We start from the raw sequence: 15,044 nt of genomic DNA, 5'->3' as shown, positions 1-15,044 counted from the left end.
TATAGTAAAGAAATAAAAGTAATGATTGATAAGATAATGGAAAGATGGGTAGGGACGGGACTGGGAGCACCAGCTAAATTCTTAACAGACAATGGAGGAGAATTTGCCAATGATGAATTCAGGAGTATGTGTGAAAATCTGAATATGGCAACGCATACTGCAGCAATCTTTTTAGCAATGGGATATGTGAGAGAAATCATGCAGTGATTGATGAAATGCTCCAAAAAATTTTAGCTGACCAACCAAATTGAAAATTGACAGCTGCTCTAGCGTGGGCAGTACATGCAAAAATCACACTTCAGGTGGTCGAGGGCTACAGCCCTTATCAGTTAGCTTGTGGCAAGATTCTGAAGACACCTTCAATAATGTGGGTCCATCCCTTGGCTTTGGAGGGGACTACCATTAGTTCCATATTTTCAGAACATTTGAATGCCATGCTTGCAGGGAGGAGAGAATTTACTAAGGTGGTTTCAGAAAAAAAATCAGGAGAGTTTTGAGGTGTCAAATCAGGCCGTCGGAAATGAATTTTAAGCCTGGGGACATGGCATATTATAAAAGAGAACGGCAGGAAGAATAGAGAGGACAAGGAAAAGTTACAGGCACTGATGGAAAAACGATAATCTTGCAACATGGCAACCAAACTGTGACAGCGCATTCCACGTGGCTTACTGGCACTGCTTACACATTGACGGTACCTGAACAGATGATGGAAACGGAAGATGCACCAGGCACCTCGCACACGTATATGCCAGACGTAGGCGAACAATAGATTGCAGCAGATAATGGGCTAACTGAGAATAGACCAAGTGATATTGAAGATCAGGATGGGGCCATTTATCACAAGGATCAACCACCAAAAGTTGGAACTAGGGTGGCATATATGCCAGAAGGGGCAAGTGATTGGAGGGAAGCCACCATAGTAAGAAGGGCAGGAAAAGCCACAGGGAAATACAAAAGCTGGCAGAGTGTACAAGACAACGGGCCGGATATCAGATCTATGGATTGGCAGAAGGGAATAAAAATGTGGAAAGCCAGGGAATGTAGCATACGTTCAGTCAGTGAGCCTAATGGCGATCACAGCCCAAGGAAAAGATCAAGAACTTGTGAAAGGAAGTCTAGTCACAGAAGGGACAGGTTGAGTAGTAATTGTCCAGATAGGGGCAGGAGATCTAGTAGGGGATGTAGCTCAACAATAGCAAGGACCAAAGAACCGGTGAGGAGCAACACAAGAAGTAGGAACCCATACAAAAAAGAAGCTCCAGTGGCCACTAACAAGTTAGATGGTAAATTGGTAAAGGAGGCAAAACAAAAATAATTTGACAGTTGGAGAGAATTTGACTTCTACACTGAGGTGCCAGACAAAGGACAGCCAGTGTTATTCCCATAGATGGATATGTACACAGTACTCCCCATTGGAACGTATAAAGCTAAGGCTAGACTTGTAGCTCAGAGATTTAAGGAACAAGTGGGAAACCAGGAAGTTAGAGCACATTCCCCAACTGCAGGAAAAGTAGGTTTGAGGATTTTCCTAGCACTGATAGCGACATACTCATGAGAATGTATGTCATGAAGCTATTAGTGTATATAATATTTTGGAAAATATTTTTCTTTTAAAATAGAGGTTTAGTCTGCAGGTGTGTCTTAATTAGGTTAAAGTCAGCTCGTCTGGGTGCTTTGATATGTGCTAGTTTGAGATGTAAACAGAGAGGTAGAGTGTTTTTGCATTTTTTGAATAGAGCATTCAAGAAGTGAGGTAAAAACTTGACCCCTTTCTAGCAGCTACCAAGCAATATGTTCATATTACTCATAAAATTTGGTACAACGAATGGGGTTTCATTGTTAAAAGAGACTGGTGAGACAATGAGAATTTGAATTCAATCAATGGTGGTAGGTATAACTTCAGTAGTTTTCAGGTGTGCAGGGCAGAGGCACTCTAAAATCAAAAGGAAGCTGCAAGCCTCCAACTGGCTCCACAGTGAAAAGAACCTCATTTTGAATTCGTAAGGTGAAAATGCTTTGCCTGGTGTTTGGTTAAGTCTATGGGTTGCTGTCGCCTTAATGGAGATTAGTTTGGGAATTTGTTAAAAGTTGTGATAGTAGTAATTTGCAGCCATGTGTATATATATATATTTTTTACCTGTGTAAATTAATAAAACATTTCAATTAGTTTAATGTAAAACCTCATGAACTGGTGGTCTGATTCTTGAATTTAGAGTCGCATCTCAAACATAGCACTTAAAATTATAGGTTATGACAGTTGTTTAAAGTTTCCCTCTGGGATTTTTAAATAACTCCACTTTACCAACTTCATCAATCATAACAATGTATAACAATTGATGTCAAAGCTGCATTTTTACAAGGGGAACAATTTCAAAGAGAATTAAAGCCTCCTAAAGAAGCTGGAGATACAGAGGGGAAATTATGGAGGCTGAACAAGTGTGTTTATGTATCCAGGGTATGATACTTTTCAGTTAGGTCCATCCGACTAAAAGCTGGTTGTCTTCAGCTAAAAGCAGATCCAGCAATATTATATTGGAGCTGTGAAGGAAAACTAGCGGGCATTTTCTTAATGCAAGTAGATGATTTTCTGTGACATTTGAGAAATTTGTGATAGATAAAATTATAAAGGAATTCAAAATTGGAAGTTAGCCTCTGAAGCTTTTAAGTATAAAGGGTTGAACATTAGGCAGACTAAGTTGGGAATAAAAACAAAAAGCTACTGCGGACGCTGGAAATCCAAAACAAAAACAGAATTACCTGGAAAAACTCAGCAGGTCTGGCAGCATCGGTGGAGAAGAAAAGAGCTGACGTTTCGGGTCCACATGACCCTTCAACAGAACTCAATTCTGTTGAAGGGTCATGTGGACCCGAAACGTCAGCTCTTTTCTTCTCCACCGATGCTGCCAGACCTGCTGAGTTTTTCCAGGTAATTCTGTTTTGTTTAAGTTGGAAATAACCCAAACTCAACAGTCTTACCTAGAGAATGTCAATAGAATCCAGATAAATTGGGCCAGATCCTCACAAAAGGAAGACTCTGCAACCAAGGATGATGCAGATCAATTGAGAAGCTTAATTGGCAATTAAACTGGTTATGCGCAAAAATTAGACCGGATGTGCTATGGTGTATTAGAATTGAGCACCATGCTGAAATATGCTACTGTTGGGGAAGTGCTAAAAGCAAATAAGACATGTAAGAAATCAAGTTTAGAAGGAAGCACGCTCAGATTTCCAGATCTGGGTGACCCATAAGGGATGGAGTTAATCATTTTTAGTGATACTCTTTCGAGTTATCAACAGTCACAGATTGCAACTCTTTTGAGTACAATCACAGTTCTTGGTTTCCAGGAGTGGGGCATGAACCCACAATCCTCTGATTCAAAGGCGAGGGTGCTATGAACTGAGCCACAGCTGACACCTCTCATTTTTAGTGATGCTGCACACACTAACCTTCCCGATGATTTTTCAATTACAGCAGGGTTCATTATATTTTTAGTGGGAAGCAACAATAAATGTTGTCCGTTAGCATGGGAATCAAAGAAAATAAAGAGAGGGTGGATGTGGACAGGATGCTTCCTCTTGTGGAAAAATCTAGAACTAGGAGTCACTGTTTAAAAATAAGGGGCTACCCAGTTAAAACAGGGATGAGGCAAAGTTTTTTCACTCAGAAAGTTGTGAGTCTTTGGAACTCTCTTTCTGAAAAGGTGGTGGAAGCAGAGTCGTTGAATATTTTTAAGGTAGAGGTGGATAGATTCTTGGTAAGCAAGAGGGTGATAGGTTATTGGGGGTAGGTGGGATGCAGATTTCAGGTTACTATCACATTAGCCACGATCTTATTAAATGGTTGAGCAGGCTCGAGGGGCTGAATGGCCTACTCATGCTCCACGTTTGCGTGTTCATAAAGGCACCTTAACTGCAGAGACTTGCACTGGTAGAAGCTACAGATATGGCTATGTATTTATCAAGTATTTTAAAGGAACTCCTACATAAGGTGCAACTGGGTAAAATGTGTCTATAGAATGCCACATGGATAACCGTTCACTCTGCAACAATGTCCACTCAAAAAAGTGTTACGGGAAAGAGGTTGAAGATTGATCTCGCGAGTGTATAAGAGGGTCTGGAAAGGAAGGAGATTTGCAAAATAAAATGGGTTGACACAAGTCACCAGTTGTCGGATTGTTTCACAAAAAGGACTGCTTGTCCAAAGAAATGGTTGGATATCCTCGAAGAGGGATGTCTTGTGTTATAATGGAGTAAGAGAACACGGAAATTTTCATGTTGTAGCCTTATTTTTTTTTTTGTTTTCAAGACGGGGGGTGGGGGAATATGGAGCATGTTAAAGATTTATTGTATAATAAGATAACATGCATTATTATTTTGTATTTTTTCTTATGAATAGTTTTTGTTTGTGTATCAATTTAATTTAAAGAAAAGAGGGGAGTATCTAAAAGGCTCTGTTGATGTATGTTAAAGACCCAGTAGTTTAAGGCAAAAAGGTGAACAGGTGTTGGGTATTGATTAGTTAATTATACTCCAGATGTTGATATAAAGAAGAGTCAGCCAGCACTGGTAGTCTGTGTTAGAGTGGAGAAGTAAGCTCTGTGGTGAACTCTACCACAGTCTCTACCAAGTATCCTAATCTCAATGTCTTCTTCCACCAGACTTGGGGATTCTCTAACATCTGTTACATTTGAGATGATTTTCAACTGCTGCCCTTCTAATTTTCCCTGAATAAAGGGAAGTCAGATCGAAATTAATGGTGTAGGGAAGGTGGCTGTAGGGTACATTGCACTCTACCCAATGCTGTCTTTATGCTGGGCCTGTATTTGGACAAACAGCCCAACTGTCTGATACAGGTGTGAGAAATGCTTAAGTGTGTAAATTGGAGTCTTACACTGGTTATTGGACCCCCAAGTACAGTTTTGAGGTGCAAATGGGTGGAGCAAGCTTCAATGGCTGAATGCACTCTTTCCATCCCTGATTTTTCATGAATATGTAATTCATAAAATAGTGGGTTAAAACAAATATATTTACCAAATTAGGAAGAGCAGAAACTTGAGTATGTTTATCTATACATTGTTGAATTTGAAGAGGCACAACAAAATTTAACCAAAGGCCATCTTTCAAACATAGTCCCTACAAGCACAATAGAACTGTAGCAAGTGCAAAGTTGCAAACCTCCAACATCACACTATGAGCTACAACAGGGAATGCAGTAATGCCAAAAACAATTATTATTATGTCATTTATGTGACAGAAATACTATCTTATCTGGATATAATGAAGAAGTAATATTTCTTACCTAGAGTATGATTTCCCAGGTAGCCAGTAAATAGTATCTGTGGAGCCCAATTTTCAAGGTAAAGATGTGCAGCTCTTTCAGCCACTCGAATATCATGACACCCCAGACCTATTATTACGTCACTCTGGAAACACAGAGACACTCAATCAGCCTTCTTGCACTTACTATTAGCAGTCTCCACATCAGTAGTAATAACACAGATGCTCAAAAACAATTTGAAGTGTCATCAAAAAGCTAATTACTGTTAAGAATAACTAATGGAAATTGAAGTGTATGCATCATGGCTGAAAATTTTACTTGGCAACTTATCAGAGTGAGTTACCTTCTGATGAAAGGTCATCAACCTGAAATGTTATCTCTGTTTCTCTCTCTCTCTACTGATGTTGTCAGACCTGCTGAGTTTTTCTGGGATTTTCTGTTTTTTATTTCCGGTTTCCAGCATTTGCAACATTTTGCTTTTGTGTTTGATCTACCTCCTCACCTGATTTACTCAGTCAGTCACACCTCTTTCTGTGCTGTAACTTTTCTATGGTTCTAAGTGCACTTCTCTCTTCAATTCTACTATATCTTTGCCCTGTTCTCTATTTTCCTGTTGCCTTGAGCTAACCCTTTGCACTATGCAACAGTTACTTCTACCCCTTTCTAATGCCTAGGTGTCAATTTTACAGCCTCCCACCGGCGTATTTGAAGGCAGGGGTGGAGGGGGGTTGGAGGGGGTGTGCATGTGAGATAAAGCGGGTGGCCGGCCTACCACTTTCCCGCCCACCCTACCCTGTCCTGTCCCCCCATATCACGAGGGGTGGGTATGGCAGCCAGCCGCCCATACACCAAATGAGGCCCTTATGTGGACAATTAACTGCCACTTAATGGCCTCAATCCACCTCCGCAGCAATTTTTTGGTCTGCAGGAGAAGGCTGGAGGAGGGCAAAAAGCTCGGCAGCTTTGACAGCACAGGCTGTTGTCGGGCAGGAAGAGGGGTGGTACCACTTTTGGGGGGTCCCCTTTGCCCATCAGGGGCAACCCCCCTCAAGATGGTAACCCCCTCGCTCCCCCCTTTATGCCTCCAGCCACCACCTTACCCTGGCCTCTGTCTTTGAGGGGCGGAAGTCCCAGTCTTACCTAATTAAGGCTGGTCCCAGCTTAATATTGCTGTTGGGCAGCTGGGCTTTGCATTGGCAAAGTGCCCAGTGACTTTCAGATCGGCAGCACAGGTAATCCATCTCCCGGAAAAATCTACCCCCTGGATTTTGTGCAGGTGCATTTTATTCGGGACTGAATAGTAAAGCAAGCTGGAAAACTATCCTTTCACCTCTGGTTCTGAGGTTTGAATCATGCCCAAATAAGTGACTAAAAAAAAATGCTTTCTCCAGCAGCTGAAAGAATGCAACATGAGCAGTGTTTGTGCAGTTTCAGCTTGGTTCCCTCATGGCTATGGTGGGAGGGCTTCACAGCATTAAACTGACCAGAGTTTGGCAATAAAAAGGGAAAAAATCTTTCCCTGTCTCGTGCCACAAGCATGTATTAGGACATGTAACACCATCTGCTTGTGATTTCCTATCCAGTCATAGCAAAAAAAACTCCCCTTAAGTTGGCAATCGTATTCAAGCTGGTTGGTGTAAGAAATGGAAATAGCACACCAGGGTAGCGGAAGTTTCCAGAATGGGGCTAAGGCACATTGTTAGCATAGAGCTTCACTCTGCTTTCGCCCCATGCTATACCTGACCTGCAAATGCTTGACATTGCCATCAAGTGGAAAATCCTACCAGCACCAAACTCTCTCACCCAAAAATATCAAGAAAACTTTATTCCTTTACAGGATTCATTTCTTCTTGTTTTACCAATGGAAAGTTTACTTAATACAGCACAATGCAAAACAGAGTCAGGCTTCTCCCCCAGTGACAGCCATTACAAAACATGATGAGCGTGATACCCTGGTGTGTATAATACTTTTCTTGCTCAAATTATCTTGAGATAGCCACACATTTCAGGCACATCAGTCCCCTTCAACCCCTCGGACTAAGTTCTCCAAAACTGTAGCTATTTAGGTAAATGTCTGGAATAATTAATTAAGGTTTGACAATTGCAGATGATCTTTCACGTGTGAAACAACACAATCTTGGTAGCCTTTCTCATAAGTGAAAGATCATTAGCATTTGTTTCTTCATGGGCTTTGTAATCTATTTTTGTTATTTTAACAGGACTTTTTCCGAATTAAGATACTATGGGTGCCGAGAGAAAATTTAGTTTTCAATGTGTGTTTTGAACTGTTTGAACATACATATTTATGCTGCTAAAGGGTATAAGAGCAAATACATCGCTTCTATGTACTATTGTCTCTTATCCATCCGTGCAAAACACTAAGCAAGTTTCCCATGAAAGCATTAGTAGAATAAACCACGCGTACACGACATAAATGGAGGCCAAATCAATCTGACCTTGCCATCTGTATTAATGCTGTCTAGCTGAGAAATTCATGAGGGATGCTAAAATGACAGCCAATGCAATATACACATACTCTGCCGACCCTGAAGGTTTCTCAAGTTGGACCAGTAGACATCTATTTTTTCACTAGCCATCTTGGGGTTGAATTTACTTCCTATGAAAGCTGAACAACAACTTGAAAATTTAACATAGTTAACTGTCCCATGGCGCTTCCCAGGAGTACAATCCGATGAAATTGACCATGCCAAAGAAAGAGATATTAGGGGTAGTGTAAGATGTAAGATTTTCAGGTGGGTCTTAAAGGGCAAGAGAGGAGTGGAGAAGTGTAAGGGTTCAGGAGGGCATTTCAGAGCTTAGGGCCCAAGATGGCTAAAGACATAATAATAGTAGAGCAAATAAAGTCGGAGATATGCATGAGACAGAGTTGGAGGAACACAGAATTCATGGAGGGTTGTAAGGATGAAGCTATGAAGGGATTGAACAGAAGGATAAGAATCCTAAATTAGTATAATAATAGATGCCCTGGAGTGACTTTAGGGTTATAATCCCATGCAAATAAGATAAAAGTAAAATACTGCAGATGCTGGAAATCTGAAACAAAATAAAAATAGCTGGAATGCAGGAGTCAGTGTAGGTCAGCAAGCAATAGGTCAGTGGGACTTGGTGCTAGTTGAAATAAGGGCAGTAGAGTTTCAGATTCACAGTTATGCAGGAAGGAGGATGGGAGGCTGACTAAAAGAGCTTTGGAATAGTTAAGCCTGGAGGTGACAAAAACATGGAGGAAGGCTTTGTCAGCAAACGGGCTAAGCCAGGGTCAGAGGCAAGTGATATTGTGGAGATGGAAGTAGTCAGTCTTTGCAATGAAGGCATTCTGGGATCTCAAATTTAGCTTATAGGCAAGTAGCACACAGTGGTTTCAAAGTCTGTTTCAGCTTGAAACAGTGGCCAGGAAGGGGCATAGAATCAAAGGCAAGCAAATTAATTTTACAATAATTTACAATAATCAATCATTTGATTACTTATCTTTGTAGCTGTGCTAAGCATAGTTTGTCTTTTTGTCTGTCATTTAAAAAGCTCTCCTACCTTTACAAGACGTTGTTCCAATCGAAGGTAATTCCATAACACTTGTGCCCATTGCTTACAGTCATTATCCATGCCACTCACATCATCTCCATCAGCTAAAACAAAGAACCGAAAATCTTTCAGTGTCATCTTACTGGATGAGTAGCATATGGAAGTTTAATTAGGCTACAGTCCTATTGCAGCCACCGGTCTTAGATTAGTACGTGTAGACGATGAGGAGGAGTCATCAGATCTAAGTTGTACAGCCAGTACAGTATTTGTTTTCAATAATTTATATAGATTTTTCTTTTCCCACCTATTTCCATTATTTTTAAATCTACAACTAATACCTTGTCAATCTTTCCACCCCACCCCCACTAGAGCTGTACCTTGAGTGTCCTGCCATCCATTCTTAATTAGCACTTTTCTTAGTTAATATCACCACTTTCAACACCTCTTTGATCCTTTTGTCTGTGACATCTTTTGATTATCTGCTCCTATCACTGCTTGCTTGTCCCTACAACCACCCCATCCTCAACTTCTCTCCCCCCGCCCCCCACCTTAAACCAGCTTATATTTCACCCCTCTCCTAACTATACTTCAGTTCTGTTGAAGGGTCGTGTGGACCCGAAACATCGACTCTTATCTTCTCCACCGATGCTGCCAGACCTGCTGAGTTTTTCCAGGTAATTCTGTTTTTGTTTTGGATTTCCAGCATCCGCAGTAGTTTTTTGTTTTTACAGCTGTATATGGCGACGGATCACAATGACAATCACAAAATAGCTCCACAAATGTGTGGTTGTGTTTGCATCAGTACTCTCTGGGCAGCCAACCTTCGTTACTGGAACAGGGGTGGGAGTATCAGCCTTCTCCTTACATTAAAAGTATTGAAAGGTCAGTTTACAAAGTAGCCAAGAAGTCCAACAGACTTCACCAGCACTTTTGAAGTGTGACTTTGCACCAGACCACAGCAATAATGCATCTGTAGTCTGCTCAAACCATTTTGATGGTTCCTGAATAGAGCTCAAACTGCTTGGTTTTAATGTGCTCCGATTGTGAAATAATTTTGCTACTTCTAAATGAATCCACACCTCAAACCATTTTGTATCAACAACAGCCTCAAACTAAATATGTTTCAGGTAAGGTAGTAGGCATCTTAGCAACATTTCTATGCTAATATTGGGGTTTGTTTCAGTGACATGAAAACCTGGCCACATTGGACCACCCCAAAATCTAAGTTTGAACTAGTGCCTGAAAAGGATTTTTCATGAAAACTTAATCCATTCTACATATAACTGCAAATCTAAACTCTTAAAAACAGAGTTACTATGCTATGGGCTAAATTTGCAGTCAGTGGCAAAGTGATAGTTCTCACTGCTGACCTCAGTAAAAGCTGTCCACAAAGATCTAGAGATCTTTGGGGCCCAAACTTTCCCTTTCCTAATGTCAGTTTAAATCTGGCACCAAATCAAGGGTATCTGTACTGCAGCAGTGATGTCAGCAAGCAGGATAAGCTGCCAATCACGTTGAAATATTCTTACAGACAGAAAGCCGGGAAGTTTAAGGCACAGGCGATCATTACTTTTAAATTAAATTTTCAGATGGCAAAATAAATTATGATTGGATTAAGATAGAAGCTAAACATCATAAACAAACTTTTAAAATATTATTTTTAAAATGTGGAATTTTGTATCGTAATGGAGAAATTTTACTTTTTAACCAATTTAGAATTAGCTTTGCAAGGCTAGGGACAATTGCGTTCTTAGTACCGTGATGGCACATGTGCTTTTGTCAGGGAAGGCGGGGGATGTGGAAACTATGCTTTATGTTGAGATGATGGTCCCTTTAAGAACTAGGTTTCTCTGAAAGAAGATTTCTTGTAAAAAGCAGCAGGCTTTCCACTAACTGATCATATGACCAAGCTGCCTGGGAGATAAACAATAGAAAAAAAGGGTCAACCAGAAGTTAATTATAGGGGTGAGTAGGTTCCTGTATGTGATTCTGTGTTCAAAAAGTTTGGTTTTAGTTTTAGAACAAGCTGACTAGAGGGAATATTTCTTTCAAGCAGAATTCAGATAAAATTCTGTGTTGGATAAAGGGGTTTTTAAAAACCTGGTTAATGGAAGGACTCTAGTTGGACTTCTAGGAAATACAAGCTGATGAGAGCGAGAGAGAGAGAGAAAGTTCATAGATACAAGACTCCAGAGTTAAAGAACATTAGAACCAGGTGAGTTCTGACCTGAAGTGGCTATGCTTAAGATGCTAGTGACACCTGTGTAGATTGGGTAGTCTTCAACCATGGGATGGTTGGAGGAGATTTGAAGGGCCAACCTTACTGTAAGTAGGCAGAAGGCCCACGAGATCTCAGCCTTTCTATGAATCTTTGAAACAGTACTCAGATGAAGTGGTTAGTCTTCCAGTTTCTGATGAGTATCTGACTTGAGTTTTGGGATGTAAATCAATTAATTGTAGAATGAAATTTAATGTAAGAAGTTCAGTTTAGAACCTAAGTAACTATGTTCTTTTTACTTTTAATATCTTTAATGTAACTGACTAAGAGTGTAGTTATTAGTATTCATATTCTTTGATTTCCTTTGTGGATTAATTGTTTTAGTAAATACCTGGGTTTTCAGATTTCCTAATAAAAAATAATGAAAATATCTCTACCAAGATCATAACAGTACACTATTAAAAACCCAGCCATAGTTAAAGGGCTCCCAGACAGCTATTCACTCATTGCAGACCAGAAGCTCCATATTTCTCCTCCAGAGTCCTTGTGGCTGCAGCTCGTATTGGAGAAGCTGGCAGATGTGAGCAACCACATTCCGGGACATATAAAGGTGTCTCCAGCATTGCCTTTCACTCATATCTAGATGAGAGCACACCTGAATACACCCATGGTCGGGCCAATGCTCGCTGTTGCAGTGAACCCCGTTCGCCAGCATCTTGACCTTCTAGAGGCCCTGCTGCCTCTCAATGCTGAGACCTTGCTCCTCTAGGCCCTGTGATGGGCCCTTCTTCTCCTCACCCGGTTGAGAGCCATTACCAAGGCAGGGTTGCCTCCAGTGTGCATCATCAGCGCTTCAGTGGATATGTGAATGAACTAAAGTGATACATTAAGTGAGCATGTCTTCTAGAGGTTTCCCTCCATCTCAAAGCCAGCAGACAAGTGCTAAGCCTTCATCTGGCCTCCATTTAGATATGGCTGCCCCCCCAACTCCCCACCGCCACCCCTTTCAGGTAAAGGACATCCTGGAGGACCAGAGATGGATGTTCCTGCTGTTCATACATGAATGTGTATGGAGACATTGCTCTTTGACCAGGGTGGTAAGAGCCATGTGCAAGAAGCCTCAGGCAGACACTTTTCCACTTGTTTCCACTAACCTCAAAACTCTATAGAGAGATGAGCCCCTGTCAGCCATGACCATTCACCTGGGAGGATGGAGGTTTGGAGTCACGAGTTGGCTGCCCTCCACCAGCCATGCTCCTTGGAAGCATCCACTTCTCTACCTCCCTTCAGCCCTGTCTCTGACAGAAGCAGATGGCAAATGGCACAGAATGAACAGCAGCTCCACACGGAATCTCGATGTTATGAGACCCATGAGTCAGGAACAAACCTGCTTCCAGACAGGCTTCACTACAGAGAGTAGAACACAAGTGAGCATCTTTGACATCCAATTCCCCCATGATTATTCGGGTGTCTCTCTGGTCGGCCACTTAGGCTGACCTTGAACTTCACCCACCCGAAACGACCCTTCACCCGCTTCGAGGTATCTCACTGACTGACTAATTGCATGGTCAAGGTCAGTTTAGAAAAATGATGCACATCACCTTTCAAACTCTCTTCACCACCTTCTACCCTCCCCCTGTCATCCACCAACTTCCCTTCATCACCATAGACCCACACAATATCACCATTCCTTGCCCCTCTGTCACCCTTGAACTTCTTCCCATTACACTGGGCCCTATCACAATCCACTGCCACATGCCTTTCCTCGCCTCAGAGCTGACACTTTTACCGCCCCTATGCCCACCCTGACCCTGCTGCTTCCTGTTATCCGAGCCGCCTGTCTTGTCCATGTCCCTGACCACCCCTCCTCCCCCCACACAATGAAACCTTCACCTATCAGACTCTCACATGGCTTTACTGCATCCCACTGCCTGCTCTGACTGTGACTGTTCCTTCCTATCACCAGTACCCTGAGTTCTACCCCTCTGCCCAGGACCCCACCATCGACACCACTGACCCTGCACTCTAAGACACTGCCCCTCTCTTCCCTGAACACTCTCCCCTCCCCTTCCTCAGGCACATTTCCACCCCCCCGCCCCACCTTTCCCAGTCACTCTCCCCCAGACATTAACCCACCCCTTTCCCACCATTTCCCCAGTAAGCCTGCCTCTCCTGCCCAGCCTTTACTCCATTCTTCCACCCCTGCCCCTCCAGCCTTCGCCTGCCTCGCTGACGGCACTCAACTTATGCCAGGTCCCAAGGAAGGAGAAAGCAATATTTAGGACCTTAAAGTGGTGGAAGAAGTGGAGCTCGCCAGGTGCAATGCCAGTCGGAAAACTGAACATTCTAATTTGGAACGTAATTTGGAGGGCGAACTTAATTCCAGCGAGGTGGCCTTTTAATGAACATGCATGAGATGCTAATGTATGCAAATGACGTCCCCGACATTGTTCGTCGGGAAACTCGACCCACCTTGAAAGTCGGGAGAACTTCAGCAGAATTCCAGCTGTTTATCCCGCCATTGAGAAACATTTTTTGGCCTCTTGCCAAATTAAGTGTCCCCGCCCACTGCTTCTGCCTGCTGGCGGGAGCGGAAAATTCCACCCATCATATTTAGCATAATTTGCTGAATATTGTAATTTTACATAAAAGGTCCTAGAGGCAGGGAAATTGTTGGTATCTAAATGATAAACTACTTGCTGCAGTAAATCAGTTGGCCTCCGCATTGTGTTACTAAAGTATCCCATTGTGACAAAAAAATGATGCGCTTTTCTACCCCCATTCTGGATTTTTTTTTTAAATTGCTACTTATTCTGTTATGATATTCCTCCTTTTAAAACAAAATAAACTCCAAGCTTAAAATAAAATAACATGTTGAATATCAATAAATTGAATAGTGAAAAATGTATCCTCCTTTACAAGATCTATTATACCAGGACGAGGAGATTTTGCTGAATCCAAGCAGTCTTGATTGAATGATTTCATCTCTGCATTGCGCTCTGTAACCTCCCGTAATGCATCAATGTGTAAAAATGCAGAAAACAAATTAATCTTAAAGTCTGATTTGTGAGCTGGTATTAGGAAACAATAAAATCTAATCATGAACAAGAACACATAAGCCCTCGATCCCTTTACCTGGTTATTACTGGAATGGCACTGCTGGGCACTGGTTCCAAGATCTTCTCTCACGGACAAGCATAGCATGATCCCTGCCGCCCGGGGTAAAGACAGCATCTGCTTCCCTTTGTTTGCATCAATAATACTGTCATCTGACTTGTCAGTGAGCGGAGGTGAGTTATCCCGATCTCAGCTTTTCCCATTCAGCACCTCCTCAGCGTCATGCCCTATTTGTCTAGCCCTAGGAGGAAATTCCGGAAGGGAGGGAGGGGGTGGGGGGAAGGGGGCACTCAAGGGCAAAAAAAGCCTTATTTTTGACTGCCAAACCTCTTCCACTGCAGTAAATGTAAGCAAACTGGAAGATTGGCAAAACAAAAGCAGCGTCAAAACAATTATGTGCAGGATCAAAACAAGCTAATAAATATGTATGAGCGTTTTTATATGACAAAAGGATCTCATTAAGTCGTAGCAATGCAGATAATGTTTTTTTTTAATTCCTATGAATTTCAAATTGCATTTATATTTTCATGTTAATCCCATGAGACTACATTTTTGGAGAAAAGGTGCAAATGTCTATTCGATATTACTTACATCACTTGCATTGTGTTTCTAAAGGTCTCTTACACTTTTGATTTCGCCTAGTACTTTATTTTGACTGCTGTATGTTTTTCAATCTTGCTTGTGCCCTTGCATGATGGGCCTCGGTCTTTCAAAATTAAAACCCACGGAATTGAAGAGTCAGTGGCATCAGGTATACAAAATTAATGAACAGGCAGGAAGCAGGATTCATTGGCTGAAAGAGTGGTGGAAGCAGACTCAATAGTAACATTCAGAAGGGAGCTGGATATTTTTGAAAAAGAAAAAGAGGGGCATGTGGAAACAGTGGGGAAATGG

General features: G+C 41.9%; 1 protein-coding gene across 2 annotated transcripts in view; it reads right to left on the bottom strand.

The window, feature by feature from the left end:
- LOC144689152 (uncharacterized protein SCO4629-like) overlaps positions 1 to 14,387 on the bottom strand; it is a 39,135-nt gene extending 24,748 nt beyond the window's left edge. For both annotated transcript variants that reach the window (XR_013578573.1, XM_078556284.1), the window contains exons 1-3: positions 14,169 to 14,387; positions 8,825 to 8,919; positions 5,300 to 5,423 (exon numbers count right to left, since the gene is read on the bottom strand). Coding sequence is in view for 1 of the 2 variants with exons in the window: in XM_078556284.1 (XP_078412410.1) it covers positions 5,300 to 5,423; positions 8,825 to 8,896 (196 nt within the window). In the remaining variant the exon portion in view is untranslated. The remainder of the gene's footprint in view (positions 1 to 5,299; positions 5,424 to 8,824; positions 8,920 to 14,168) is intronic.
- Between the last annotated feature and the right edge of the window lie 657 nt (positions 14,388 to 15,044).

This window comes from Cetorhinus maximus, chromosome 13 (genome assembly GCF_964194155.1).
Source record: "Cetorhinus maximus chromosome 13, sCetMax3.hap1.1, whole genome shotgun sequence".
NCBI classification, from domain to species: domain Eukaryota; kingdom Metazoa; phylum Chordata; class Chondrichthyes; order Lamniformes; family Cetorhinidae; genus Cetorhinus; species Cetorhinus maximus.
This window is presented reverse-complemented; position numbering and strand designations above follow the sequence as displayed.